At 40.3% G+C, this 27,431-nt stretch overlaps 1 protein-coding gene across 1 annotated transcript in view; it reads right to left on the reverse strand.

Moving 5' to 3' along the window:
* Window positions 1-3,369: 3,369 nt before the first annotated feature.
* ITSN2 (intersectin 2) overlaps window positions 3,370-27,431 on the reverse strand; it is a 45,420-nt gene continuing 21,358 nt past the window's right edge. Inside the window, exons 24-39 of the mRNA XM_053458584.1 lie at window positions 27,188-27,354; window positions 26,735-26,780; window positions 24,768-24,889; window positions 24,259-24,355; window positions 23,869-24,060; window positions 9,933-10,054; window positions 9,036-9,142; window positions 8,476-8,659; window positions 8,090-8,188; window positions 7,449-7,616; window positions 5,904-6,116; window positions 5,586-5,707; window positions 5,327-5,409; window positions 4,930-5,013; window positions 4,480-4,653; window positions 3,370-3,847 (exon numbers count right to left, since the gene is read on the reverse strand). Of these exons, the coding sequence (XP_053314559.1) occupies window positions 3,708-3,847; window positions 4,480-4,653; window positions 4,930-5,013; window positions 5,327-5,409; window positions 5,586-5,707; window positions 5,904-6,116; window positions 7,449-7,616; window positions 8,090-8,188; window positions 8,476-8,659; window positions 9,036-9,142; window positions 9,933-10,054; window positions 23,869-24,060; window positions 24,259-24,355; window positions 24,768-24,889; window positions 26,735-26,780; window positions 27,188-27,354 (2,120 nt within the window). The 3' untranslated portion in view covers window positions 3,370-3,707. The remainder of the gene's footprint in view (window positions 3,848-4,479; window positions 4,654-4,929; window positions 5,014-5,326; window positions 5,410-5,585; window positions 5,708-5,903; window positions 6,117-7,448; window positions 7,617-8,089; window positions 8,189-8,475; window positions 8,660-9,035; window positions 9,143-9,932; window positions 10,055-23,868; window positions 24,061-24,258; window positions 24,356-24,767; window positions 24,890-26,734; window positions 26,781-27,187; window positions 27,355-27,431) is intronic.

Raw genomic sequence — 27,431 nt, forward strand, 5'->3', positions numbered from 1 at the left:
ATCCATGCCCGGAGTAGCTGTATCTGGTTGTTTTATTGTTCCTTGATGTGTTGTGTGATTGTGGCATCCAACATCACAAGTAAAAGTTGTCTACAGAAGAACCTTCATAAGCTGAAGAAAGGTAAAGCTCTAAACCCTAAACAAAAGCGCTCTCAGCACCTCACCATGGAGCTGGTAGCATCTATGAACAACCAGATGTCTGTGTCGTCTGCTGGTGGTACATCTTCTGCTCGCTGTTCGAAAAAGTTTAGCAAAACTTTACCAAAAAAATATAAAAAAAATACACCATGCAATGGGGACATCAAACTTCGCTTGTCACAGAAGACTTTGGACAGTCAAGTCACCCAGCAATGGCTGAAACATTTTAGAGCATTGGACCCCGAACCCATAACCAATAGCACCCTCATCACCTCAATGTTTACGTGTGGGGTTGATCTCAAGACCAAGAAAGAAAAGGCCCCCTCTGTACTTTATTACACACAACCATACGGCCGAGTGACCTCCTGTAAACATGTTATAATTACTATGAACATTCACTCATACTCATAGAAGATAATGATAAGGAAGTAGAGGAGGTTTAATAGAATGGAGAGTTTCAAATGGGTAATGAACAAGTGAAAGAAAGGGGCTGTATGTGTGACAGGGAGAAAAGGGATAATAAATTCACTAAAGGTTCACTAGTATGTCAAACTACTTGGCCAAAACATTACTCTTGCGTGTTCACCGCTACCAACTCTACTGTCCACCCTTCAAGGCATCCACTACGCAATCAAGCAGAAAACTAACTGGCTTCATCAACCCATAAAATACCCCCCAGTAAACAATCCTGACAATGAGGTCAAAAAAGCGAAGGAAATAATTACAGATGCACTATTCCCCATAAAAAGGGAAACTTAATAGGTACGCATCACCCCATATTTCACATAGGATGTTAAAAACTCTAGGCCCAGGCCTGTAAATATTTATGATGGTAAATGTATGATCAGATCACTATAGGGAATACGGACAAACGTGGGCTTTGAGAGTTTGGCCAACCGAGGGGTTGGCAAGCTGGATTAATATGGGGTCCAGGCCAAATTTCTGACTCTTTTTGAGGTAGCGATACGCAGGTCTAGTTACAAAACCTTATATATATATATATATATATATATATATATATGCAGATTTTTGTTTATAATCTGGGGCAGACCGAGAGACTGAAGCTAGACTTCATATCGAGACTGACTGGTATGTTTATTTTTTATGCATATAGGCTTTAATAGGCATTCTATGTAATACTCTGTTTAATTTTGGATTTCTGTAATTTTTATTATTTTTTAATAAATAATTACTATTTTGAATGCTCAGTCCTTTCTTATAATTGTGCTCACGATTTCATTTATTGAATGTGAGGCCTATCCACATGTATAAAATTGAAATTTGGTAACTTATCACTTAGGGTGGAGAATAACCTCTTTTTAAGACGTTACATGGGAGGAAAGGTGTGAACCCATCACACACCCAGATATTTTAATGGGTAAATACCAGATATTTTTATATATATATAAAAAAAATCTATATATTGTTTTGCCCCTTGGCCATATTAAAGTATTATAAAAACCCACTTAAAAAGAAAGGGTGCTGTGCTTTTCTTGACAAAAGAAGCCATCTAAGCTTTTCCATAAGTGAATTTGGATTAAAAAAAAAAAAAATGCTCATGCTTCCATTATATTGTATTTACACCAACAATATGTCCTCAGACGGTACCTGCTTCTGTTCTATTTACGAGTAATTATTAACTTGAGTGCTCGGGACCCCACAAAGTACCCGCAGCAGAGACCTGGGGTACTTTGACGCAGTGGCGGAAGTAATACACGGCCTTATAGTGTGACGGAACCCCCAATATTTATGCCGCAGATAGGGGTTTTGAATGGTGTTCGATTAGTATGTGCTGAATTTTAGTAGCAGCCCAGGAAACTGAATGTCTATATGTTTTATGTTTTTTTGGCAGCCAGTTGCACGTATGGTACTGAAACATCGATGGTCTCCTGCTACTCCCGCTGACAGCGAGTGCTTTGGAGTCCATGCTATTCTTCATGACAAGATGGCTGGAGCCAAGCCCCCCCCCCAACATGTCCAGCTGAACTGGGGTTCTCAGACAAATCTCCCCTCATCTTCCACAATGGGGTTTATTCAGGGAACCAGTTCACCATTTAATGATCCATTGAATGTCCAACCATCATGGTTTCCAAAAAGTACCCCCCCCTTCAAAGAAAGGCTTTAATACATCTTTGTAGCTCTTTATGCATAATGTAAATGTAACCACAGTACAGTATGTATAGAAGTAGTTTTATTTATAAATATCTTACCTTTTATATACATGCACACCAAAGAATACATGTATGCATTAGCATATTCTTCTGATAAGCTATTCCTATAATCATTAATTATGTTTATTAGAAATCTAGAAATTACTCCTTAAATTCCTGCCATATTAAACATACTGGCTTTTCAGTTATATTTCCCAAAGGGACACTTAAATGTACTCTCTCTATATATTTCTCTGTCATTTTAATATAATACAAAACCTTACATCAAGAATGCACTTAAAATCAGGTCATAAATTATTTTTCCCATAGGGAAACATTCAGGGGTCATCAAAAGACCCCTCGGTGATATGGCAACCAGGCTGAGAAAGATACACGTCTTACACGTATCAATATATAGGTGGAAAAGATCCAAAGAGCTCACTGGACTTAAACCAAACTCCAGATGGACCATCGAGATAAAGGTTCCCCAACAAGAATGAGAATTAAAGAAAGGAAAGCCGATGCCTCCAGTAGGGTTAGTTGCACCTTGGGTTGACCGCGTGAATGAACCTTCATCAAGATGGTCATCTTGATGAAAGGTTCTGCAGCAGGGGCGGCCATTGGTGGTCTTCTTTATTTCATGTGAGCTCTCTAGATCCGTACATCTATATCTACTGCGGCATTTGTTACCACCCAGGCTATTCAGTAAAAGAAATATCTGACATATCTCACTTTGTTTTGTGTGTGTGTGTATATATATAGGTGTATGGATGTGTGTGTGTGTGTATATATATAGGTGTATGGATGTGTGTGTGTGTATATATATATATATATATATATATACACATATATATGTATGTGTATATACATACAATCCACTTGTGTCCACACTGTCTTAATTCAGGAACGCCTGGGCGCAGCGCAGCTAATAAATAATAATCCATAATAAACACAAACTCACAGGACTTGTAATCGTAGAAAATCTGATGGTGATGTTTCTGTGGAACCGAATATATGATCTGATTTCCCATGAGCGCGTGTGTATATTATGGATTATTATAGAATTATATATATATATTTATATCATTTGCACCAACCCTAATAAACAGTGTTATTTTTTAGTTTGCTTGCTCTGGCACCAAAAAAAAAAATATAGATAAATGTAAGAAAGATTAAAATGCTGACCCTCTAAAATCATTTCTGTTTGTAAAAGTCTAAAGCACTTGCTCGGTAAAAGGCACTGCGACCGTGGCTGTAGTGACGATGGATTGCATAGACAGTTAGCAGAGAATCATGCAGTCGGCCAGGAGTAGGCGTCTCAGGAGACGAGACATGCAAACCGGAGCGGGTTCCGGATCTTCAGTTCTAGTGCATATTGGAACAGGAGTTCAGTCAAGTAGTGGGGTTTGTTTTTTTTAGCTAGAAGAGCTGGAGGTCAAAGCGCACCCAGACTTCTCCCGTCGGCACTTCGTGTAGTAATAAACGTTTGGTGGTTGGGCCCTTGCTGTCTTGTTCCTTCCTGATTTTGGCTACTGGGATTTCTGTGCGACCCAAGAAGTCTGTAAGAAAAACAACAGATGAAATAAAAAACAAAACACACAAAACCAAGGACAAAGTATGAGAATTTCTCACAATGCAGCCTTTGCGATCTAACCACAACTATAAGTCTAAACAGGGTGTAATAAGGTCCGCGGCTGTAGCTTCTGACTGATAGGGAACCCCTAGGACTGGTTGGACATCATGAGACGTTTCACCCACAGTGTCTTCCGCTGCCATGGACAGTTCACACAAGATATGCAACCCATGACCACCTTGTGGATCTTGACACGTTACTTTCATATCACTTGGACACCAGGTCCACCTGGCAACTTCTACGTTCCATAATTCAGTTCTCCTAATTCCAACCTGGAAGAGTCTTGCATCGTTCCCTGAGATCCTTCACAATTCATACTGTCAATCTAGTTCTTCATGGACAGAACATCCCCGGGGCTCATATAAATGCACTGAACAGATGGTCTTATGTGGCATATTTCTTGTCCCCTTCATAGACCGTCCATTTATGTGTAATTTACGGAGACTTAAGCCTTAACATAAGTTGTTACTTTTAGGAAAACCTGATTGTGATTTCGCCGCGCAGTCAATTCTGTACAAGGCTTCAATGTTTAGAGAGAGCCAACCTGGGAGGACTTACCATCCGGCGAAAACTGGTCTCTGTCGAATACTGTGATGCAAAGAACATCTTGGTGGATGTCCTTGAGGAAGAATTGGCAAGTGAAGTTCCACTTGGGGTTCAATGTGTCTGTCAGCGTGCGGGTGGTGTAGCTCTGAGAGCCCATGCTCACTTCACAGTATGGGTTACTCTTTCCTGCAGAGGAATAAAATATATCTCAGATTGGTGACACACTAGCACACATATTTACACACACTCTTACACTAACACACTCTTACACACACACTAACACACCTACACACATTTATACATACACACTCATGCTACACACACTAACACATGCTTACACACTACAAACTTGCCCACCTGGATCTTGAATATTCAATTATCTGTAAACTTCCAACAGAAATACATGCATTTGTTTTTATTGTATTTATTGTATCGTTTTCCATTTCGTAGAAATCCTCTTACCATTGGGTTTACACGCTTTTAGCTCTGCAGCCTCATTCACTTGAACCATGAGCCTCCCAATCCCGGATGACTTCTGAGATCGTGCTTTGGGCGAATCGGTAAAAAGAAAAAACAAAAAGAAAAAGAAAAGTTAGCATGAAGTTTAAGAATTTTGATCATAATGTTAAAGATGATGTTTTAGTGACATGGAAGAAATTTCCCAGATTTGGTTATTATTAAATCTCATGAGACTACGTAACCACAGCAACCATCTTCCACTACAAAGGAACGGTCCTTTAACGGGGAGAAATAATCACCCAACTCATGAGACAATTAATTGTTAATTAATTGTTAAAATGATGTTCTCCAGTCTCAGGCACCAATATGTATTTAACCCTTTATAGGGAGGTTTAATTACCTTGGTAGGCCCGCTCTCTCTTCTTCTTCTCTGTGTCCAGATATTGCTCAGAGGCAGCTTTTATCTTCTGGACCCAAGCCGTTCTGACAAAAAGATGGAGGAAATCTCACATAGGTCCTATAGGTACTATAAATATATGTATATATGCACTATATATTGGTATTCAGGAGATATCCCGGATATATAGTAACCGAAAACACCAACCACGAGCCGTTCACCACTGACAAAGGCAAGAAAGCACGGAGATAATGGGGTTTACCTCTCATTGATGTTGTCCGTCCTGAGCGTGTAGACCCTGTCAATGTGGGAAATGTGGAAGACGGGCTCATCGCTAGAGGGGTCACTATGCAGTTTCACGAGAACTTCATTGAGGAAGATTGGCTGAGAAGACAAACAGAAGCCTTAAAATGAGGTACGATGGGGTCATCGAGTCCCAAACCACCCCACCACTCCAAAAACCACTAATGTGAATCTTGTAGGGCTTTACACTTGGTTTTATTATTATCCTTGTAAAGTGAGATATTGGTCTCCCGCGGCACCCTTGCTAGGGTTCTCCCTTTTTTTTTGTGCTCCTCACCGTTTTGTACATCTTGAACTGGCAAGTGGTTTTGGGACTGAAGAGCTTGTCGGATCCCGAAGACACAAACTGTTTGACCATGTAGGTCAGGAGCAGAAAGTCGTTGAAGAGGAAGCCGTAGAGCTCCTTGTTGCTCTTCGTCTTGTACATTTTCCCGCTGTGCAGAAGTTTCCGAGGACCCAGGCAGTTGGTCAGGGAGTTGAAAATGATCTGCTGCTTGAAGTAAGGTGAACAGGTCTATGAGTGGAGGTCTCAAACGTGCAGAGATGAGGCTCTGGTATCATAGCGGGTAGTAAATTTGTGTCTTTTACATTTACTATTATATACAATTTGATAGTAAAGGTAAAATGTTATTTTAAGCAAAGGCAAGGTTTTATGAAAGTTTTTAGTACATTTTTTTTAACCTAGGATCAGCGTAATATTATTACTAGTATCAGATGTAACATACATTTAAAAAAAAAAATGCTGTTTTTTTTGTTTCTTTTAAATTCTAGTTTCTGTATATTATATTTTCAGGCATATATTTTCATTTGTAACACTATGGAGGAAGGGACTTCATTAGCATTGCCATAAAGCATCAGCTCAGTGTGGTGTTTGAGCCGGGAAAGTCACCCAAAATATCACATGACTGACAGCAATGGCTATATACAGCGCTGGGGGGTTATTACTGTATACAGCGCTGGGGGTTATATTACTGTATACAGCGCTGGGGGGTTATATTACTGTATACAGCGCCGGGGGTTATATTACTGTATACAGCGTTGGAGGTTATATTACTGTATACAGTGCTGGGGGTTATTACTGTATACAGCGCTGGGGGTTATATTACTGTATACAGTGCTGGGGGTTATAGAGTTTTCTTTATTTTAGATCATGCGCATAATCGAGACAAGGCACACAACAAACAAAAGTCGAAGCGTTGTCTAATTACATATTTGGATTACATGGTTTATATAACTTCTTATACTTCTTATCGGCTTCTAATAGCATGCATCATTCTGATTGGTTACTTTTTAAGCAGGTTACGCCTCTTAGTAGATATGTTGGCGCAACTCGTGATATATCAGAGACTAGACATTTTCTACTGTCTTTGTCAGCAATAATATTTATGATAACATAAGCATTTTTCTAACATTACTGTATACAGCGCTGGGGGTTATATTACTGTATACAGCGCTGGGGGTTATATTACTGTATACAGCACTGGGGGGTTATATTACTGTATACAGCGCTGGGGGTTATATTACTGTATACAGCACTGGGGGTTATATTACTGTATACAGCGCTGGGGGTTATATTACTGTATACAGCGTTGGGGGTTATATTACTGTATACAGCGCTGGGGGTTATATTACTGTATACAGCGCTGGGGGTTATATTACTGTATACAGCGCTGGGGGTTATATTACTGTATACAGCGCTGGGGGTTATATTACTGTATACTGGTGGAATTCAGTGACTGCCTGCTGGTTGGTGGGGATGATGGGAGTCTAAGTCTGCGGCTGCCCAGGCCTCGATCGAGCGCGTCTGGGGTGGTTTTCTCACCTCAGTGAGGCCCTCACATTGCACGTGTGTCTGTATCCACTCCAGCCTCTCCGAGTTCTCCTTTTCCCTCACACCCTCATTGACCTGCGAGCACAGCTCCTCGGCCCTCTCCAGGGCAAATCGCAGGTTACTGTAGTCGGGGTGTGTTTCGGGGGTATTTTCCAGGATCTGTTGGTAATGGGGTAAGAGTGAGAGCGGTCAGCAACACACATCTACCCGTAATGGCCAACTACCCCACCTAACCTAAGCACTGCCAAAAAATGATTGTTCTGAGTAAATGGAGGTACTTCGGCAAATCATTAATGGCCGCTAAAAAGGTCTAGAGTTCTACCATCAGCCATAGGAAAGGAGAACGCAAATTTGGTAAAGACCTTGCGCATGTTTAAATTCCCATTACATCTCTCTCTTCTCTCCCCAAGCTTTACATGTTGAGATCCCTTAGTATTCCCTGATTATTTGGTGGTCTCTAGAACTGTCCCCGATACTCTCGGTGAGGTCTGACCAGCGGCAGATATTCCACGCAGCTTCTTATTCCTCAAAGAGCTACTCTGGTAACTAAAGACGCATCGCTGGTGCAGAACAAGACTCGGCCCCGGCTCCTGAAGCTCAAGTCACCCCGGTTTGCGTTTTAGGCTACTCACATTTTTAATGATCAGCGGGTAGCGCGTTATCCGCTGCATGGGCTTGAGCAGAAAGCTGGACAGGGGCATCCCCTTACAGCGCACGTCCGTGGCTAGTCTCTGGAAATAATCACACACAAAGGTTTAAAGTACAGATCCGGGTCAGACACAACTACCTGACTCATCGTTACGGAGGCTACTCTTTAATTACTTCGTTACTGCGATCTTTACAAGAACATGCCGCTTTATGATTTCTATTAATTCGTGTTCCTCCGTTTTATGGACATCTGTTGAGTCAAGGATGTCTGGAATATATTTGTATTAAAGTTGGGGTTGATAAATCATGCCCTAGAAGTATATTGTGATGGCGTAAGTAGTAGAAGACAGCAGCTGACTACACGGCCCACCTTTAGAAAGTCTTTAAATTCCGGATCGCCGTCCGTCCTGGACTGCAGGAGGCTCGCGCCGTTGAGCTGGCAGCTGCAGAAGCGGATGTAGGCCTGCATGTGGGACAGTTCTGTAGCAAGGATGTCCCCAATCATCTGAACCGGCATCTTCTCTCCGCCGGTTTTCTTGCGCACCCGCAAGGCTCTGAGACCAAAGATAAAAGCTGTGATTCCGGTGCATGGGGAGCAATGTCGGGCTTGCTTCGACGTCGGACTTTATTGCTAGGAAGGATCCATCCCTTGATGAAGGCTTATCCGGCCAAAATGTCGGGGGATCTCGCCCTGCGTGTCTGCCTCTGCCGTCCCGGTACTATGTGTACTGCATTTGCTATGTTATTTTGTGTATTTTATGTATTTTGCACTTTGATGCAGAAAACTGTAATGTTAGATATGGATCTCAGGCAAACAAGGGAGAATGTGTGTGTGATCTCCTGGGGTGTTTGTGTAATTCCTGGACAGAAGCCGGTGTAAAGGTCATCATAGAGTAAAACGCATGTTTCACCCCAAAGTGTTTTACTCACTTCAGTAACTTTGTGTTGGACATTATCAGCTCCTTCCAGTTGACGAAAATCAGGCCCATCTCCGACTCGTTCAGGGATCCAGAATCAGCCATCGGTTTCTGGAAAACCTGTGTCAAATATACAATACACAAGAGTCATTTTCCCCTAATATTACAGGAATATACAACAGATTATAGAGGTGATAAACCCCCCACCAAATAAAAAAAAAATATGAAAAAGATTTACAGTATCAACTAATTCACTGAAAGAGGGTAAAGCATGAATAAATCATCTTAGAAAATTAAGAAAAAAAAATCTGACCAAGATTTGAGCAAAGGCCCTTAATAATAATAATAATAAAATATTATTAAAAATCTGGTTAAAGGCAACATTGTTCCCACATAAGGGGGATTTATACAAAAATACAGGGCAACTGACTTAAATCGAGTTTAAAATCTTGATTTTTTTATTTATTTTATAAACGCTCTGCCTTTTCATTTATATTAGGTAGTTGGGAAGATAAGAAGAGGCTTCAACACCTTCCCTCTGAGTTTTGGAACGGAAAAAACGATGGGGTCTATAACGACATTCGATGGCAGGAAAGGGTAACAACAAATTAGAAGGCAGAAAGGTTTCTGATGGCGAGGGTTAAGCACAAGAAGATACGTTACTTAAAATATATAATAATAGAAAATGAGAAAAGCGTAAGTGTAATTCCAATAATAATAAATTATTAATATAACTACAATATTTTATATTCAAATAATTATATTATTATTTCTCTGCACCTAACGTGTAAAAAGGAAGGAGTGGGAGCCAAGACGTGTGTTTTAGACCAAGGCTGGAAACAGAACAACCTTCAAAAGGATAGACGTAGGAATTGTATTTCATCATAAAGTTCCAGACAAGGGAATTCACCTCTACAACAAGCTGGAGATCATCCATATATCGCTCTTCGGTCTGAATTAGCTCGTGGATATAGCCTTGCCGCTTCCGCTCCATCGGATGCATGGTGTCCAGTGTCTGCAGGTCGGCACACCCTGCGGGACATTAGAATTGGTCAAATCACAATTGCTTTGCTCTAAAATATCACAATATTACATGGGTTTGGGTTTGCAGGTAAAAAAAAACCAAAAACAATGCCATCACCCCCATTACAACTAAACAAAAATTCCTGTTAAAGCTCCTCTGACTCTTACCTTCCCATACTTGACCACGGTAGAAGTTGGCGCTGTCCCCTCCCCCCTCCGTGGTCCGACGATCCTTGGAATCAGTGGCAGGAAAGCACTCCCATTCCAATCAATGGAAGCACTTTCAGCGCTCAAAGAGCCAAGTCATTTTGATACTGCTCTGTTTTTAACACTACAAAGCGTTCCGAGATGTACAGAATTATCACATTGTTCTACTTCTACAGCGTTCCAGTAGTCAGAGAATTCTAATACTGTTCAATTTTAGAATGCCCAGGAAAAAGATAATTCTGATACTGTCCTACTAAAAAAACTAAAACCCACAGTATTCAACAGTCATAGAATTCTGATAACTGTTCTTATAAAGCGCAGTGCTCCGGGAGTCAGGGAACTCTAATTTCATTACCGTTTCATTTTAGAATGCACTATTAACACTATTCTATTTTAGGAAGAATAGTCTTGCAGCAGTCATCCAATTTGGATACCGTTCCATTCAATAACGCAGAGTGTTCCAAGACTCGGGAATTTTTGATAGCATTATACAATTTGAAAAGTCAGAGAATTCTGATATAATTCTACTTTAATGTGGAGTGTTCAAGAAGTCACGGAATTCGAATGCTGTTCTATTTCAGAATGTGGAGTCTTCCAATAGTGAAATATTTCTATAGTATTACAATATGGAATGTACAGAGTTCTGTATAATTCTTATACTGTTCTGTTTTAGAATGCAGTGTTTCAAGAGCCAGGGAATCTTTATAGGATTATAATATGGAATGTACAGAGCTCTGTAAGTCAGATCATTCTTATACTGAGTCATGCTCGGAATGCTCATACTATTTTATTTCAGAATGCAATTCTTTTTTAGGGTATAGTGCTTCTGGAGTCATCATTTTTATGCTGTTCTGTTTTAGAATGTAAGAGTGATCTGAATAGAATTCCAGTTCTGTTCCTTTTCTTCTTTTCTAGAATGTATCGTGTTCCAAGAGTCATAGAATTCTGATTCTGTTCTTTTTTAGAGTGCTGTTCGCTGAGCCATGGCTGGAGCTGACGGACGTTAAGTCTCAATTTGAGACAAGACCAAGGAACGATTCAGGTCCGAGTCTTTAAACCAGGAAAAACAGGCAGACTAGATGGGCCGAGCGGGTCTGATCTGCTGTCAACTGTTTGGTTTTTATGTAAATTTTATGTAAATACTATTAAAAAGCCCTTACACCTTGGAATTGTAAAAGTGGGCATTTGAATAGAGAAGGTGTTGGCTCTGATGTCTGCACATTTATACAGAGCTGTTAATCACATTTTGGGCTGACAGGGCTGTGTGATTAATACAAACGATAACAAAATAACGAGAACAGAACGACAAGTACTTTTTACCGTCGATGGAGTATTGAAGAGAGAGAATACACATCCCATAAATCATTATCATCAACTCTGCTTTCTGGTCAATCCAGTTTGTGTCTAATAGACATTCCTACACAAGGTGACGGGAAGTCCATTAGTCAGAAGCTAATCAAGGGACTGGCACATCCGAGCGCTCATTAGGAACCGAGGGCAATTAATGGACCTTTACACCGAAAAGAAATATGTATGACGCGCAGAGTAATATATACCGGGAATAAAGGGGCTGCTCATCTTCTCACCCGTCTGTCGGTGGTCTCTGCAAACGTCCCATTTTCTTGGACTGCTGGTGGTAATGTGCATTTGAAAAAGGAGTGGAGTCAATTTCAAATTGTCTTTGTTCTTTTTAATGGCCCCCATTGTAACATCGCAACTGAATCTGCTGCGGCTATAGAAAAGAGCGGGTGCTTCCATGATGTCATGATTCTGATTCAAATGAATATGAGGCCATTATCAGATGCTTACCAATTCCCCAGGGGTCCACACCAGGTCTCTGGTGCATGTGTGACCTCATGTATGATCTCACCCACTCTAAGAGGACATAGGGCATGATGTCACACCTTACTACAGTAAGGGTTGGTAAGACCATACATGAGGTCAAACACACACTCCAAAGGCCTGCTGAGAACCCTTGGGAAATTGGTAAGCATGTAATAATGTCTAAATAATAATAATTTCAATCAGATCCATTGTCTGCTAGTCTTGATTATGTCTTCAAGTTAAGATAGCCGGCTGTTAATCTGCCATGGAACCAATTCCTGATTGAGAGATACCATAGAGCTCTATAGGACCTTATGTATAGGACCTTATGTATAGGACCTTATGTATAGGACCTTATGTATAGGACCTTATGGAGGCTGACCTTAATGGGTCTTAATGGGGTTTTTTTTTTAATGGAAGACCTTGAGCTCCCCGAGCTGCAGGAAGAGGAAACGCACTTTATGCTAATAATAGCTGAGAAAATTATGTTCCCTCCAAATATGTTTATTTAAGAAGAAAAACACATAAAATATAACTTTTATTGAGCCATTAAAATCGGGGTAACAACCCCCACCAAAAACACAGAAGAATTGATACAGAAATCATAGTTAACCTTCAATGCAACATACAAGACTATCCAATGAACTACTTCCCATCTCTGCCTAAGTTTTAACCTCATGTGTGCCACAACGCGGTGGTTCTACCCCTCTAATTTGCATTGAAGGTTAATTATTATTTGTATAGCAATGCTCCACTTTGGGTTTTTTTGGGGTGTTTTTCGTACTCAATAATGGCTCAATAAAAGTTCTATTTTATTTGCTATAGTAACCTTTGTTGATCCAATTCCAACTCCTAGACATATTGGGAATGAGGCCTTTTCCGTTTGCTTTTAACTTTATTTAGGAAGGAGAAATATTACCCCCCCCCAAAAAAAATACATAAAAACTAAAGTCCCAGACACTATAGCCAGTGTGATTTTATATAAAAAATGTTTTTAGGGCAAAGTTTGAAAAGTGATGTTGTAGTCATAGCAACCAAAGGAATGACTGGTGACTGGACCATTATATTGGTAATTATACCATTAATATCTCCTTTCAATAACTCTCAACATATCCAATGATTGAGGGGGAGGAGGAGATAGAGGTAAGGTGTGTGAGGGAGCGAGGCAAGAGGTGAAGGAAACAGAGAAACAAAGGCAGAGGAGGAGCGAGAATTCAATTAGGACAGTTTTGGGGATATTAAAATAATTGCAAAAACAATAAAAAACACAAAAAACTTTGAAACTGTATTTTTAAGACAAGATCCAATATCATATGTAAAAGTCTTAAAGCGAAGAGATGTTTTTGACTCAATATTAGTCATGTGCTCTCCAGTAACGTATTGAAAGCAACGTGGCCTTAATTACAGTAATTAAGATTTTTGCGACAATGGTGTCATCATAGAGTAGCACATGTCACGGGAACATGATCTTTAAAAATTAGGCTTTAAATTAATTTAAGAAAAAAAAGTAAAAACAATATTATATATATATATATATATATATTGCTTACATCATAGTTACGTCATGCTGGATTGGAACCTTAGCCGACAGAAACGTGCCTTTACTGACGTCGTTTTCAAGACTCTTAGTTACTTAGTTAGATAAATCTCAAAGATGCTGTCCAACCCACCGTTTGGAACTACAGGAAACACTAAAAACCGCATTCCTGACACCACTGATTTGTTACTCATGGCTTTTACTGGGAACACTTAATTGTCATGTGACACAAAAGCGTGTACTGATAGGAACTGAAAAAGCTTCTTAAATGTTTTCGGTTTTGCCATTATGACTGTAAACCTTCAAAGAAAAGAACTTGTATGTCCAGCACACTCCACAGATGCAGGGCATAATAATGCATACTGCTGAAAGAGGCCAATGCCGTCAGGGAACATCACGTCCATGAAAGGGTTACATGGTCTGCAACAAGGCTTAGGTAGGTGGTACGTGCCAAAGTAACGTCCACATGAATGGCGGGACTCAAGGATTCCCAGCAGAACATTGCCCAAAGCATCACACTGCCTCCGCCGGCTTGCCTTCTTCCCATAGTGCATCCTGGTGCCGCGTGTTCTCCGGCTAATAGACGCTCCCGGCCATCCACGCGATGTAAAAGAAAACGTGATCCATCAGACCGGCCACCTTCTTCCATCGTTCCGTGCTCCAGTTCTTCTGCTCACGTGCCCATTGTAGGTGTTTTTGGCAGCGGACAGGGATCAGCATGGGCACCCTGACTGGTCTGCAGCTACATAGCCCCATACTGGCTACATGCCCCACGGGCAGCCTTTACCCTCCATGTGCATCAATGAGCCATGGCCGCCCATGACCCTGTGGCCGGTTCACTGCTTTTCCTTCCTCGGACCACTTTTGATAGGTACCGCAGTTTAGGAGATTCCACCATCACAATTTGGCTCTCGTCAAAGTCGCTCAGATCCTTACGCCGACCATTTTTTCTGCTTCTAACATCAACTTGGAGGACAAAACGTTCACTCGCTGCCTAATATATCCCCCCCCCACTGACAGGGGCCATGATAACAATATTATCAGTGCTATTCACATCACCTGTCAGTGCTCAGAATGTTATGGCTGATTGGTGTATATATTCTCAATAAATAATAATAATAATAAAAAGCACATAATATCACAAGCATTCACAATCATCATCAGTGCATCTAGAAAATACCCCTAAGCTCCCATGCATTGCTTTAGCACTTATGTGCCTGCGTTGGGTGCTGGCAGATACATTCATCTGACGGGACGGGACGGATTTTTTTTCGGTGTACTTACAGTGGTTCAGACTCATCAGCGAAGCAGAGATCTTCCTATTGATTTCCTCAGTTAATCGCCGCAGGGTCTCCCTTTCTCTCAGGATTAACGGGTTTTCCCCGGATTTAACCCCTCGGTGATACATTTCATCGTAGTCTTTTTCGACTATCATACAGAAGACTTGCTTCATTTCCGTGGCTTGCTCGGCGTCGCTTTTCTAACTCATGGGCTAAGCTGAAAGTTTAGACTGGCAGAGTCCCGGGCCGCTCGGTATGTATTCCTTATGCAATAGACGATGTAACTCGAGGTTTAAGGCGTGAATCAGACCGACCTGTCAGACGTGCAGGCACACGGAGGAGAAAGCCCGTGGCAAGACGTATCCATGCCAAGACAATGCTTCAACGTGACCTTTTACAGTCATCCCAAAACACTTCGAAGTATACGCAGTGTACTACCGGTCACCTATGGAATACCGGCAAGATGTTCAACATTCAACAGATGATAAACCGGTGTTCTTGGAATTTTTATCCATTACCAAGGAGAATGTTATTTTTTTAAAAATCTTTTTTAAAAGGACAAACAAAAGATCGGCTCAAAAAAAGCCAAAGTAACATTTTTTTAACATAACCAGGGATGAATTATTAAAACATTGGGGGAAAGGGTTTGGAAAATGCAGATCAAGATACACAAAAGTGGGTTTATAAATGGTCTGCTGGGCTTCATGTGAGTAGGATTTGAAAATATATGTGTATATATATAAGCAAGTATCCCTGCAATTATTAAACTGGACAATTCCAGATTTTTCATGTTCCGTTTTTGTTAATTCCCTCATGCCCCAAAGGAGCAATTGGTCCTTGGAGCAGGCAGCCCATTATGGCTGCTTGCTTCCATGCTAAGTGATGGGAATAAAGTGGCCGCATGCTGCCTTTTGATCTATTGTGAGATCAGGTGTCTGGCATGCTGATAAAAACACTTGATTCCTGCTTTAATGCTGGGATCGGGAATTATGACATCAGTGGTGCCCCCATCAACCTCAGCCATAACGATGAAGATGATGATAAAAGCGGCAGCCTTCAAAAGCAGGTGCATCAGAGGTGCAAAAGGGTCGGCATACTTTTGGGCATACATATTTCTATCTAATTTTTTGTTTCTTTAGAATGATTCTTACATGTGTTTAAACTGTGTTATATTGTGTGCGGCCACCTATATAGGCTGTATGTGCAATCTACGTGTACAGTCGTGTGAAAAAGAAAGTACAGCCTCTTTAAATTTTATGGTTTTACATATCAGGGCATAACAACAATCATCTATTCCTTAGCAGGTCTAACAATTAGATAAATACAACCTCAGATGAACAACAACACAGGACACCTTACACCGTGCCTTGCTTTATTCAACAAAAATAAAGTCAAAATGGAGAAGCCATGTATGAAAAGTACAGCTTATCATTCAATACCTTTAGCAGCAATAACTTTGTTTTCATTGTTTTCTGTTTGACTTAATCAGTCTCTCGTTATGGAGGAATTCTTACCCACTCTTCTTTACAACGTTTCTTTAGTTCATTGAGGTTGTCCCTTTTTACGAATGTGTAACAAGGAAAAATGCACACAAATACTCACAATGAAATGACCGTTTATTAGACATCTTTGCATAGTTGCATGGCAATATGCTCTCTAACACGGCACAATGCAAATTATCCCATGCCAGGAACAAAACACAATTCCATCATTATAAACCCTGTACCCTGCCCCAAAAATACTAAAACGATCACAATTTAGGGCCACTCAAAACGTCACTAGTAAGCTGCATACACGTCAGCACATAGCGGTAAAAGCAAAAATAAGCCATTGAAGTCATCTGCGGAAAAGCATACCTGGGAACTCGTAAAGTCTCAAAGGTTTTTACCCCAATCTCACGTGAAGGGGCAGATTCTTAGGGTCACCAAGTCTAGAACTGACTTCCTCCTATTCTACACGCATGTGATCATGTATAAGACTCCCAACTGATGCTTGTGCTATCAGTATGTTATGGTTGATATCCCTGCTTGAATGCAGGTTGTTCAACTAAGTATCTTTAAATGATGAGTATTAGAGCCATTTGACACATTTGGAGAGTTGCTGCATAGAATCTTCCCGGGGGGTTATTAAGGAGTCTCAGGGTCATTTATAAAGTCCCCAGGTAAGCCCATAAGACATTTCACGTATAATGTCAGGGATGATGTTTTTAAACCTAGTCCTAGAATGGCGCCGGAATAACTGTGCTTAACTTTTCATTCATTTTCAACCTCTTATCTGTAAATTGCCAACTGAACCAGGCACACGAGCCGCATGAATGCCTTTTAAGCAACTGCTTTTTTGAACTCTACTCCCATCATCGAGTCACAAACATCTGGGCTCGTTCACTAAAGAGAGAGCTTATGAAGCACTACAAGGATCTGGAGAGAATTCCCATGTGAAACACTCTGCAGAGCCACTTGGCTCCCGTTTCGTTGGGATAGAACGAGCGGTATGAACCTGCGTTCAATCTTGTACCCTGCCACTAGAGGGAGCCATCGGCCACCCTTGAAGTAAACATAGAAACATAGAAAGTGACGGCAGATAAGAACCAGTAGGCCCTTCCAGTCTGCCCAACCTCTGGGTACTTTCCTTTAGTACCTGCCCTTATACTATATCTAGCTTGGCCTCATGCCTATCCCATGCGTCCACTACCCTTTCCGTAAAGTAATATTTCCTGATGTTACCATTAAACCTTTGCCCCTCTAGTTTATGGTTGTGTCCTCTTGTTGTGGTAGTATTTCTCCTTTTAAATAAACTCTCCTCCTTTACCGTGTTGATTCCCTTTAAGTATTTAAATGTTTTTATCATATCCCCCCCGTCACGTCTTTCTTCCAGGCTATATATGTTAAGATCCTTTAGCCTGTCCTAGCGTTACTCGCTTCAAGGGTGTCTTTAAAAATATGCATTAATGTGTTTTCTAAGTCCTAATTATTAGCCTGTGGATTATCCACTGGCACGGCAGTCCGGGTGAGAATGACGGACACTAAGGGAATAGAGCAGCTGAGCTTCTACATCGACAGAGACTGCTTTACATATTAAGCCAGTGCTTTGAAAACCCTGCTTCTGTGTCTGATCCGAGAAACGTAAAAATCCCCATTGTACAGCGCTACGGCATTTGATGACGCTATATAAAACAATAAATAATAATAATGCGTATCACGTTACATCACAGATTGTTTTTATGCTTTCAATAGAACAGTCTGGTCTAATTTTTTGGTTTATGGCACATTTACGCACACTTACTGCACATGCTCAGTAGCACTCCGGAGCTCCGGTTAAACGCAACAGGAACAGAGTTTTCCCCAAAATCAAAGGCAGCCAATCACATGCATGTAGCTGAATAGTGCTCTGTAATTGGCTGCCACTACTTCCTTTATTTATTTTTTGTGTAAATTATATTTTAAGGTTTTGTTTTCCTATTCCTTGTCTGTATTGCGTGTACATAGGATAGTTGGAACACAGAGTTGGTAAACGATGTCACAAATACATTACGTTAAACGATATTGTTCGAATCGTTAACACGTTCTACCAAACCGTCCCAGATTTAAACATTGCGTCACAAGCTGTATTGTGACGAGAAGCGTTCCTACCCAGTATAACGGGAGAGCTACTGAGCATGCGCACGGTGTACATAAGAATGCTTGCGGCTTTCAGTAGCGGTGGCCGAGGGAGGACTTAAATGAGGAAAAAAAAAAGGTCATTTTCAGACTCCATTAATTAAAGATTCCCTGCACTGATATGATCTAATAGACTCTAAGATGTAATTAAAGGACCACTTCTTAAGAATTCTAAACGTAAATCACATTCGGCTAAGTGTCGACCTGCTTGTATTTTTTAAATAATCCTGTTTTTCTGCAGCCATCCTAATAATCAGGATTAGTTAAACTCTCTTTATCTGTACCGGTGATATAATGTAGCACACGGACACCGCTACATTCCCTTTGCAAAGGAAAAGGTTTATTAAGTCCATAAATATTCATGATCTCAGCCGCTGAATATATATATATTTTTTTATTATAGGTTTGCGAGGGTTATATTAAAATCAGATGACAAAGTTCAAATTAAAAAATACATATAGGGTGGTGAGCAAGCGAAGCAAGCGTTATAAAACGAGAAGCCGCGTGGGAATAAGAAAGCGGAACGGAAGCGCGGACCTGCAGCTCAAGCCCCCCCGAAAGTGCGGCAATCATCCAACATTCGTCTTCTTCCCCATCTACGTTACCAGCACCAAGATCCCGATGGAGTAAGAATAATCAAGCCAACAAATTGTTTATTTAATTCATTCATTTATTTTAACTACTTCTAATTCTATCCCAAAAATAAATAAAACATTTAAACAAAAAAAGGCCAATTTTTGTGTAGTAAATTACAATGGAACCCAAATGGACTTCAACGTAAATTAAAAAAGGTGGAATCTGTGCCTTAACTAATGCTTAATTCTAACCCTGTAACATTCCACGGAAGGATATGTCGATTTGTTTGAAAGCTTTGTTGCCATAGCGACATTTTTTTTAATGTATTTAAAGTTTTGATTTAAAGAAAGGAAAAAGAGAAAAACTGTTTTTTTGTTTACTTATTCTGAAAATCTGTTTTATATTTAAAAAAAAAAAAAAGGAATATTTTCCAGGATAATGTGTTTCAAAAACATTATTTTCAATGTATTTGTTCAACGTGGCTATTCATGACTTCCTTGTTCAAAATTGGGGGAGGATGAATATTATTTTATGTTTAGCAAAAAATACAGAAAGAGTTAATACTGCAGTGACATTTACAAAAAAACAACTGAACGCATGCGCTCGTAACATTCACTCCAATATTTAGCTGAGTGAAATATATTTAAATAGTGCACCTGGAAAATACATTCAAAAATACTGGAATGCATCGCCACAATACAGATTGTACTAAAGGCACAATTATCATTTATTTTCCCCAAATAGAACATTTCACGGGTTAAAGATTTCACTTAAGGTGACATTTACCAGGGTTCACTTAAAAAATTTGTACAAGTTAAAGACAAAAAAAAAGCTCAATGACCTTCAAGGTCTCTATCGTGGATCAGGTAACCTTTGGTAGTCGAATAAAAGGGTGCACAGTATAAGGCTCTTTATATGTAATTCCACACTGATTTTACACCCTCTAATAGTTTATTCTATTTTCAAGCATTGCATATATATATATATATGTAGATTTACATCCAGTGATCATAGGAATGTATGTGTATATATATATATATATATATATATATATATATATTAGTTTACTCTTTTTTAAGCATTGCATATATATATATATATATATATATATATATATATATATTTATATATTTATACATATATACACACACATTATATATATATATATATATATATGTAGATTTACATCCAGTGGTCATGGGAACATATATAATAGTTTATTCTATTTTTAAGCATTGTATATATATATATATATATATATATATATATATATATATATATATATACACACACACACAGATAGATAGGTAGATATTACATTCAGTGATCCTAGGAATATATATATATATATATATAAATATATATATATATATATATATATACATCCAATCTATTTCTTAAAGTGCCGTGATGTATCCTGATAGACTGCGATCACAGGCACGGCGCAGAAATAACTCGACGATTACAATCGCATCACCTTGGCTGGACTGTAGACCCTTGGAAAGTTTGCTCAAATATTTGCTCAGACAATACATTATACAATGAAATTATTATCTGATGGAACAATAAGTCGACAGTAAGCGTGGCCCCCAAAAGCGTGATATTCCATTTTATTCTTTGTTTCATGTGTAATTCTATATTATTTAAATTAGAGATAATAAATGTGTTTACTGTACTGAACTGTGATTCAGGAATAAATTACAAACAGTCAAGGGACAAAACAAGAAAAGGGAACAAATACGTTCAACAGGAAGCGTTTTGCTGGATTGCGCTACTCCTTAAACCTTCCCCCTGTAAGGATCCATGAAACAAAAGGCTTTTTCTGCTAAGAGCAGATGCTTTTATGGTGCAAAGTTTTTTCGGTTGACACACAGACAATAATAATAATAATAATTATTATAATAATACTAAGTGCTACTTTTTTTGGTAGAACGTTACGGTTCGTCTTGCGGTACCTCCGGTTTTTCCGAGAAACACTAAATACAATGAAAATAAGAATACTTTTTTTTTTATCTAGCAGCCTGGCAACTAAAAGTCACATATACTGCCAACATCAAAATTGGAGTTTAGCGCATTCGAAGTATTAACAGATTTATTGCACTTAAAAAGTAGGTGGTGATAAAAAAAAAAAATAATCACTTTGTACGGAAAACAAAAAAAGGCAACGGTAGCGACAAGCTTTTATCTACGATACCTTGTTGTGTAGAAACCCACTTAATCAACGATAAACACATTTAATGCTGTATGCAAAAAAAGCAAGAAAAGCCACGAAAATCCTTACTTAGAAATGTAGCTTTCTGCTAAATTCTAAGTAAGAATGAGCGTTAAGACTCCTTAGGACTTCATATAAACACTGGATTGTCGATGTGATTAGCAGCTACGTGAACCCTTATTAAGTATACAAGGTGATTTATAAGCCGGTTTATTACATAGCTGCGTTCAAGAGCATATTAGTGGGTCTTTGTGTGCTCAGACCCCCATAATGAAAGCTGGCGCTCCCACCCAAGCCAGGGACGGGGCGCAGAATAACGCATTGTGACGCAGGTCAGCAGCTCATGATTACAACGCCCGCCTTGCGCTCTGTTCCAGAAATTAAAATGTAGATGCTGCCCTTATGGGGAGGCAAGCCGAAAGCCCCACAAAGACCCACTATCCTTTAATATACAAAAATCCAAAAAAAAAGGCAAAAAAAAATAAATAACTAAAACAAAAGGGATGAATAAACGATCATTTGAAGCTAGAGGCGATCTTGTCAGAGGTTCGAGTGGGTTTAGCATTGAAACGAAGCCAATGACCGGGGGGCTCTCTCTCTCCGGGCTATAGTCAGACTCGGATAGTGGGTCTCTGTGATGCTTTCATACCGGAAAACAATACCGTATCCTAAAACGAAACAGAGAACAATACGAGTGATGAAACCATTGGCCTCGTTCCCGCCGGCAGCTATGGGTAGAAAAGAAAGGTTATCGAAACTGTCTCAATGGTAATAGGTAGCGCAGATCGGGTAACAGATTCCTGTGCCGTGTAATCCTTGGGATCCCGGCTTGGAATCTGGAACATATCAATCGGTGTCCTACGTGTTGCGGATCAAGGCATTGACCTCGACCGTGATATTGTAAAAGCCCCCTATAAACGCCTGCTGGATTCGTACGGCTTGTGATGTACCGGGGAAGGCGAGTACAAACACCGTTACTCTAGGGCTGAGTAACAAGAAATATCCCGGAAGGGGATGTAATGTAAGGACGTTTTACTTTACTGTGAGGGTGGAAGATGAGTGGAATAGCCTCCCAGCAGAGGTAGTAGATGTTAATACAGTGAGGGTATTAAACATACATGCGGTAGGCACACGGCTCCTGAATCTAGGACGATACCAACAACCGATTAAGGTCTGAGTCTTTACAGCGGGAAAACTGGGCTGAATGGGTCTGATCTGCCGTCACGTTCTCTATTTCTATACGTATTCTACGTCAGCGTCTGAGAGCTCTTTCCGTGTAACAGATAATGCGTTCCTCCCTATTGTGGGCATTCAGGCAACAAACTACTGATACGGGAACGTAACGCCAGTTAGGAAGAACTGGAAAAACAGGGAAGGTAACAAAAAATAATCTCTGCATCTTGATTTGTCTTTTAAAAACAAGCAGATTTTCATTAACTATCACTGGAAGAATGAAATGTAAAATAACGACCCGGCCGGCAGCGCCGTGCAATGTGCAGCCGGAAAAAAAAAACCAATCTGACGGCGGCAAAAAAAATGCCCAAATACTCCCTGCATTTACAATTGTCTATTAAACAATCACCGTCATGTATGAGCGTCCGAGTTTATACCGAAGGTCTTCTGCCGTGGACACAGAGATACGTGTGCTCTTTACAGGCGTGATGTATAAAGATACCGCACACGCGTGTACAGACAGTAAACTGATGTTATTTTCTTTTCCTTTGGTGCAAAATTCCAACAACTTTTTATACATCCGATGTGAAATTGTTTAAAGTGAGATTGCGCACCTTTCCTGTGACAAGTTGACTATTTTTTTTTGGTGTGCTGGCCCTGCATAATGTATAAATCAACAGCCGAGGAGACTACAAAAACAGCTCACTGAATTAAACTAAAATAAAAGGTATTTAAAGGTGCTGTTCCACCTCTTCTGCTGAGAACTTCTGAATTAAAATCACTAGGAAAAAAGCCCTGCTGAATGTCCCTTCCCGGAACGTTTTTTGAATCATCTAACATGTTGCTTTGTTCAGAATTTGTATCTTGGAAACACAGAAACAGAAGAGGCTCCTTCGGAAGAAATAATAAAATGGCAGAACTACTAGGACTTATTTGCTTAACATACAAGAGACGCAAACCAAAGAGGAACGCCACCTTTAACTACATTATACGTGCGATAAAAGCCAACGACCGCTCCATATCCCTCGGAGAATACGCAACGTAAAACTACATTATCACATTCTATCATCTGAGGTCTGCGGAAGTGAAGCGGAATTTATATTTCCGTTGGCTTGTAATCAATTTATGTCCGTGTGGTACCAGTTTATGCTTTTAGATCAGGGATGCTGGACTCCAGACCTCGAGGGCCACAAATACACCAGGATTCAGGTAAATCCTTGCACCGAGGCAATCAAACTAATGTTGATTGAGCTGCCAGTTCTCACGCTGGGATACCCAGAGAATACAGCCTGGTTCTGGCGCCCGAGGCCTGGGCTTTGACCCCCCATGTCTTACACCGAAGCGGAAGCGGTACTTACATTGTTGGCTGGGATCGCATTCCGTGGTCATCTTCACATAGTTGGAAGGAAAGAGCCCCGTCGCCCCGTTGAGTTCCCCCTGCCACCAATCGGCATCGTCTTTGTTTATAACGTTGATCAGCTGGCCTTTGCTGAAGTTCATCTCGTCCTCGTTGTTTGCCGTGTAGTCGTACATGGCGATAACTTGGCACACTAGGTGAAGGATTTAAAATGATGTCATCAAATCTGAAATCATAACCTCCATTCCTTATTGGGCTTCTTTTTTGGTTTTGTTTGAAACGTTCAGGAATGAAAGGACTTGCGTATTTTATTTGATAAACTGTCGCGTAGGGAATAACTTGCTAGTTTTACGTTCGACGCAGATATTAATTAGATTAGACTTTAACGTACCCGGTACGAAAGCAGGGGTTGCCTTGTCATTAGTCGGTCCTAATAGTTTCACGTGGGTCGCTGGGAACCAGCCCTTCTGCCTTTTCTTGCCCCGTGCCTGGAACCAGATTGCCACAATGAAGTTATAACATCAAATTCTACAAAATCTCTCGGGCAAGAAGACCAATAAATCTACCAATAAATATTACAAAACATTACACCACTTTAAGTGACTAGATTGTAAGCTCACGAGCAGGACCCTCAAAAGCCCCCCATTCCTGCCTGGAACTTTATATTTAAGTACTGTAAGGCTAAATGGCCGCTCACGGGCAGGTTCTCTTCTCCCGATGTGTCTGTATGTATTAATGTATATTTGTTATGTGTGCCCCATTTAAATAGTACAGCGCTATTTCATAATTAATCTTCGAAGGCTGTAAAATAAATGTTCCTTACTATGAGATCCGCCACGTTTCACAGAAATACCACGCAGATAAAGAATATTTCTGAATGAATATTATCGGAAGCGTTACCTGCAGCTCTCCTTGCCACCAGCCGGAAGGATTCTTCTTCAATATGAGTATGAGCTGTCCTGGAGCCAAACTGAGCTGCTCTGTGCCCGTCGCTGCATATGCCGTGGTTACTTGTGCAATCTCTGTAACAGAATGAGAGATGCGTTCACATGGCAGGCTGAAGATAACCGCACAACCGGCTCAGCGTTAGGGATGGTATTTTAATCGCGCCAACGGCAAGATCAGGAAAGATCAGCGAAGCCAACAGGGTTCCTATTTACCAACTAAACGAGCAGTGTTTTTCTTAGATACGCTGCTCCTTTGCTATCCTCCTGACAGGTAGTTCCCACCTGATCTCCTGCGCATGAATACACATTCTTGTGCTCCAATTCTGCCTTCAATGGCAAGCCTTACGATGGGGAAAAGCCTTTGAGGCTATGAAAGCGTACGTGACGCTACATCTTTTTGGCCCAATAAAAGGTATCACCTTTGACTAAAGACTCCATAGTATACGTAACAAAAGAGCCATTTAAGTATTCTGTGGAGAAGCAGGCTCTTGAAACTATAACAGTACTTTGCAAACGTTTTAGGTAGATGTGAAAAAAATGCTATAAAGTAAAAATGCTTTTTAAAAATAGACAAAAATGGAAATCTAATAAATGTTTCCTGCGATCACCCTCTGCCCTCCAAACAGCATCTATTCTACTGGGTATGCTCGCACACAGTGTTTTTTAAGGAACTTGAGATTGGTTGGTGGATTTTGGGGCCCCAGTTGTCTCTCTATCTTCATGTAATCCCAGACAGACTTGATGATGTTGGGAACAGGGTCCAGTAGGGGCCATGCCATCACTTCCAAGACTCCTTTTTTACCCTGAAGACCTTGGCTGTATGTTCGGGGTCGTTGTCATGCTGCAGAATAAATCTGGGGCCAGTCAGATAATAATGTTTGATGGATCAGTATCTGCCTGTGCTTCTTTGCATTAAAGAGGCCATTAATTCGGGCCAAGCCCATGACTCCATTTGTAGAATTGCAGCCTCGAACTTGCAAGGATCCTTTACCATGCTTCACTGTTGCCTCCACTCATTCTTGCACCCAGCTCTTTGGCAAACAATGTGCCTACTGCTCCAGCCAAATAGTTTGAATTGCCATTTTTCTGCACCCCAGTTCCTGTGTTTTCATGAATAGCTGAGTTGCTTGGCCTTGTTTCCACGTCAGGGGTCTGGCTTTTTGTCCACATTTCTTCAATGAAGACCACTCCTGACCAGACTTCTCCAGACAGTAGATGGCTTTGCCGGATCCCCGCTCATTTCTGTCAATGCAGAGCTGATGATACGGCTGGACATCTTTCGATTGTGAAGGGAAGTAAGCATGATGTGTCTCATCTGATGCACTAAGTTTACTTGGCTGACCGCTACGTCTATTGTCCTCAACATTGCCCGTTTCTTTGTGCTTTTTGAAAAGAGCTTGGACAGAACATCTGGAAACCCCAGTCTGTCAAGGATCTCTGCCTGGAAGAAACCTTGCTGATACAGTATACCTACCTTGTGTGTTGTTGCTGTTCTCAGTCTTGCCGTGGTGTATAACTTTTGACTTTAAACGGTCTTCAGAAACCTCACCTTTTTTTAGATAGTATGGCTGTTCCTTACTCAGTTTTATTCTTTCTACACAGCTGTTTATTTTTCATGATTGTGTTACAGCTGACATATTAATCATTGATCATTACCCCCCATCTGGTATAATTGCTTAATCATTTAATAGACCCAACGATATGCCTACAAACTCCCTGACTTTGTGTAAGCGTACCTAAAAAGTTGATGCTGTTTTGAGGGCAAAGGGTGGCTGCTCCAAATATGGATTTTAGATGATTTTTGTTCTGCTGTTGACTCACGTTGCATTTCATTAAATGATAAAAATACTATTTTAAACAAAGCCAAGTTTGTGCCACAAATACGCATTTTAATTTAAAGTACCACACAATGATACCTACCTGGCTTTTTGGTTAATGTTCCAGTCTTGCTGCCGCTACCAAACCCCTGTTAAGATTAATGAAAGGGAAGTTTAACAGAATAAACACATTGAGATTGCGTATTTGCACTTTTAAGATCGAAGACCCCAAATACTTTTTTTTCCCCAAACCAGCCTACGTGGCTAACCGGCCGCCAACACAATTCAATAAAACCAAAAAAAATAAAAAGAATATGCATGGGACCAAACAAGCAAACGTATTAATCACAAAAAAGTATCTTTTAGAATCTTCAGATTTAGTCAAAGATCTGAATATGAGTCCCCAAAACCTTATGGGTAATATTTTTCCATGTTGGCCCAGAAATGGTATTACCTAAAGACTCCAAACTGACACATTTATAAAAAAAAAAGTAACATTTTGTTGAAAGGAGACTGGAACAATTGTATTATTATAAACATTCCAAAAACCACTCACTTCCTGCTCTTGGGGACGCACGTAGTTGGAAGGGAAGATACCAGTCCTCCCGTCAATGGTCCCAGTCCACCAGTCGCCATCTTTCTGAATGACCTGGATGACATCTCCTTCGTTGAAAATCAAATCTCCAGGCTCTGTGCTTGAGTAAGGGTACAGCGCCACATATTCTAGAACAAACGGAAGCTCTATAAATAATACTGTATACAAGGTACACATTCTAACAAATTAAACACGAGGACTCTAA

This window comes from Spea bombifrons, chromosome 3 (assembly GCF_027358695.1).
Source record: "Spea bombifrons isolate aSpeBom1 chromosome 3, aSpeBom1.2.pri, whole genome shotgun sequence".
Taxonomy (NCBI): Eukaryota; Metazoa; Chordata; class Amphibia; order Anura; family Pelobatidae; genus Spea; species Spea bombifrons.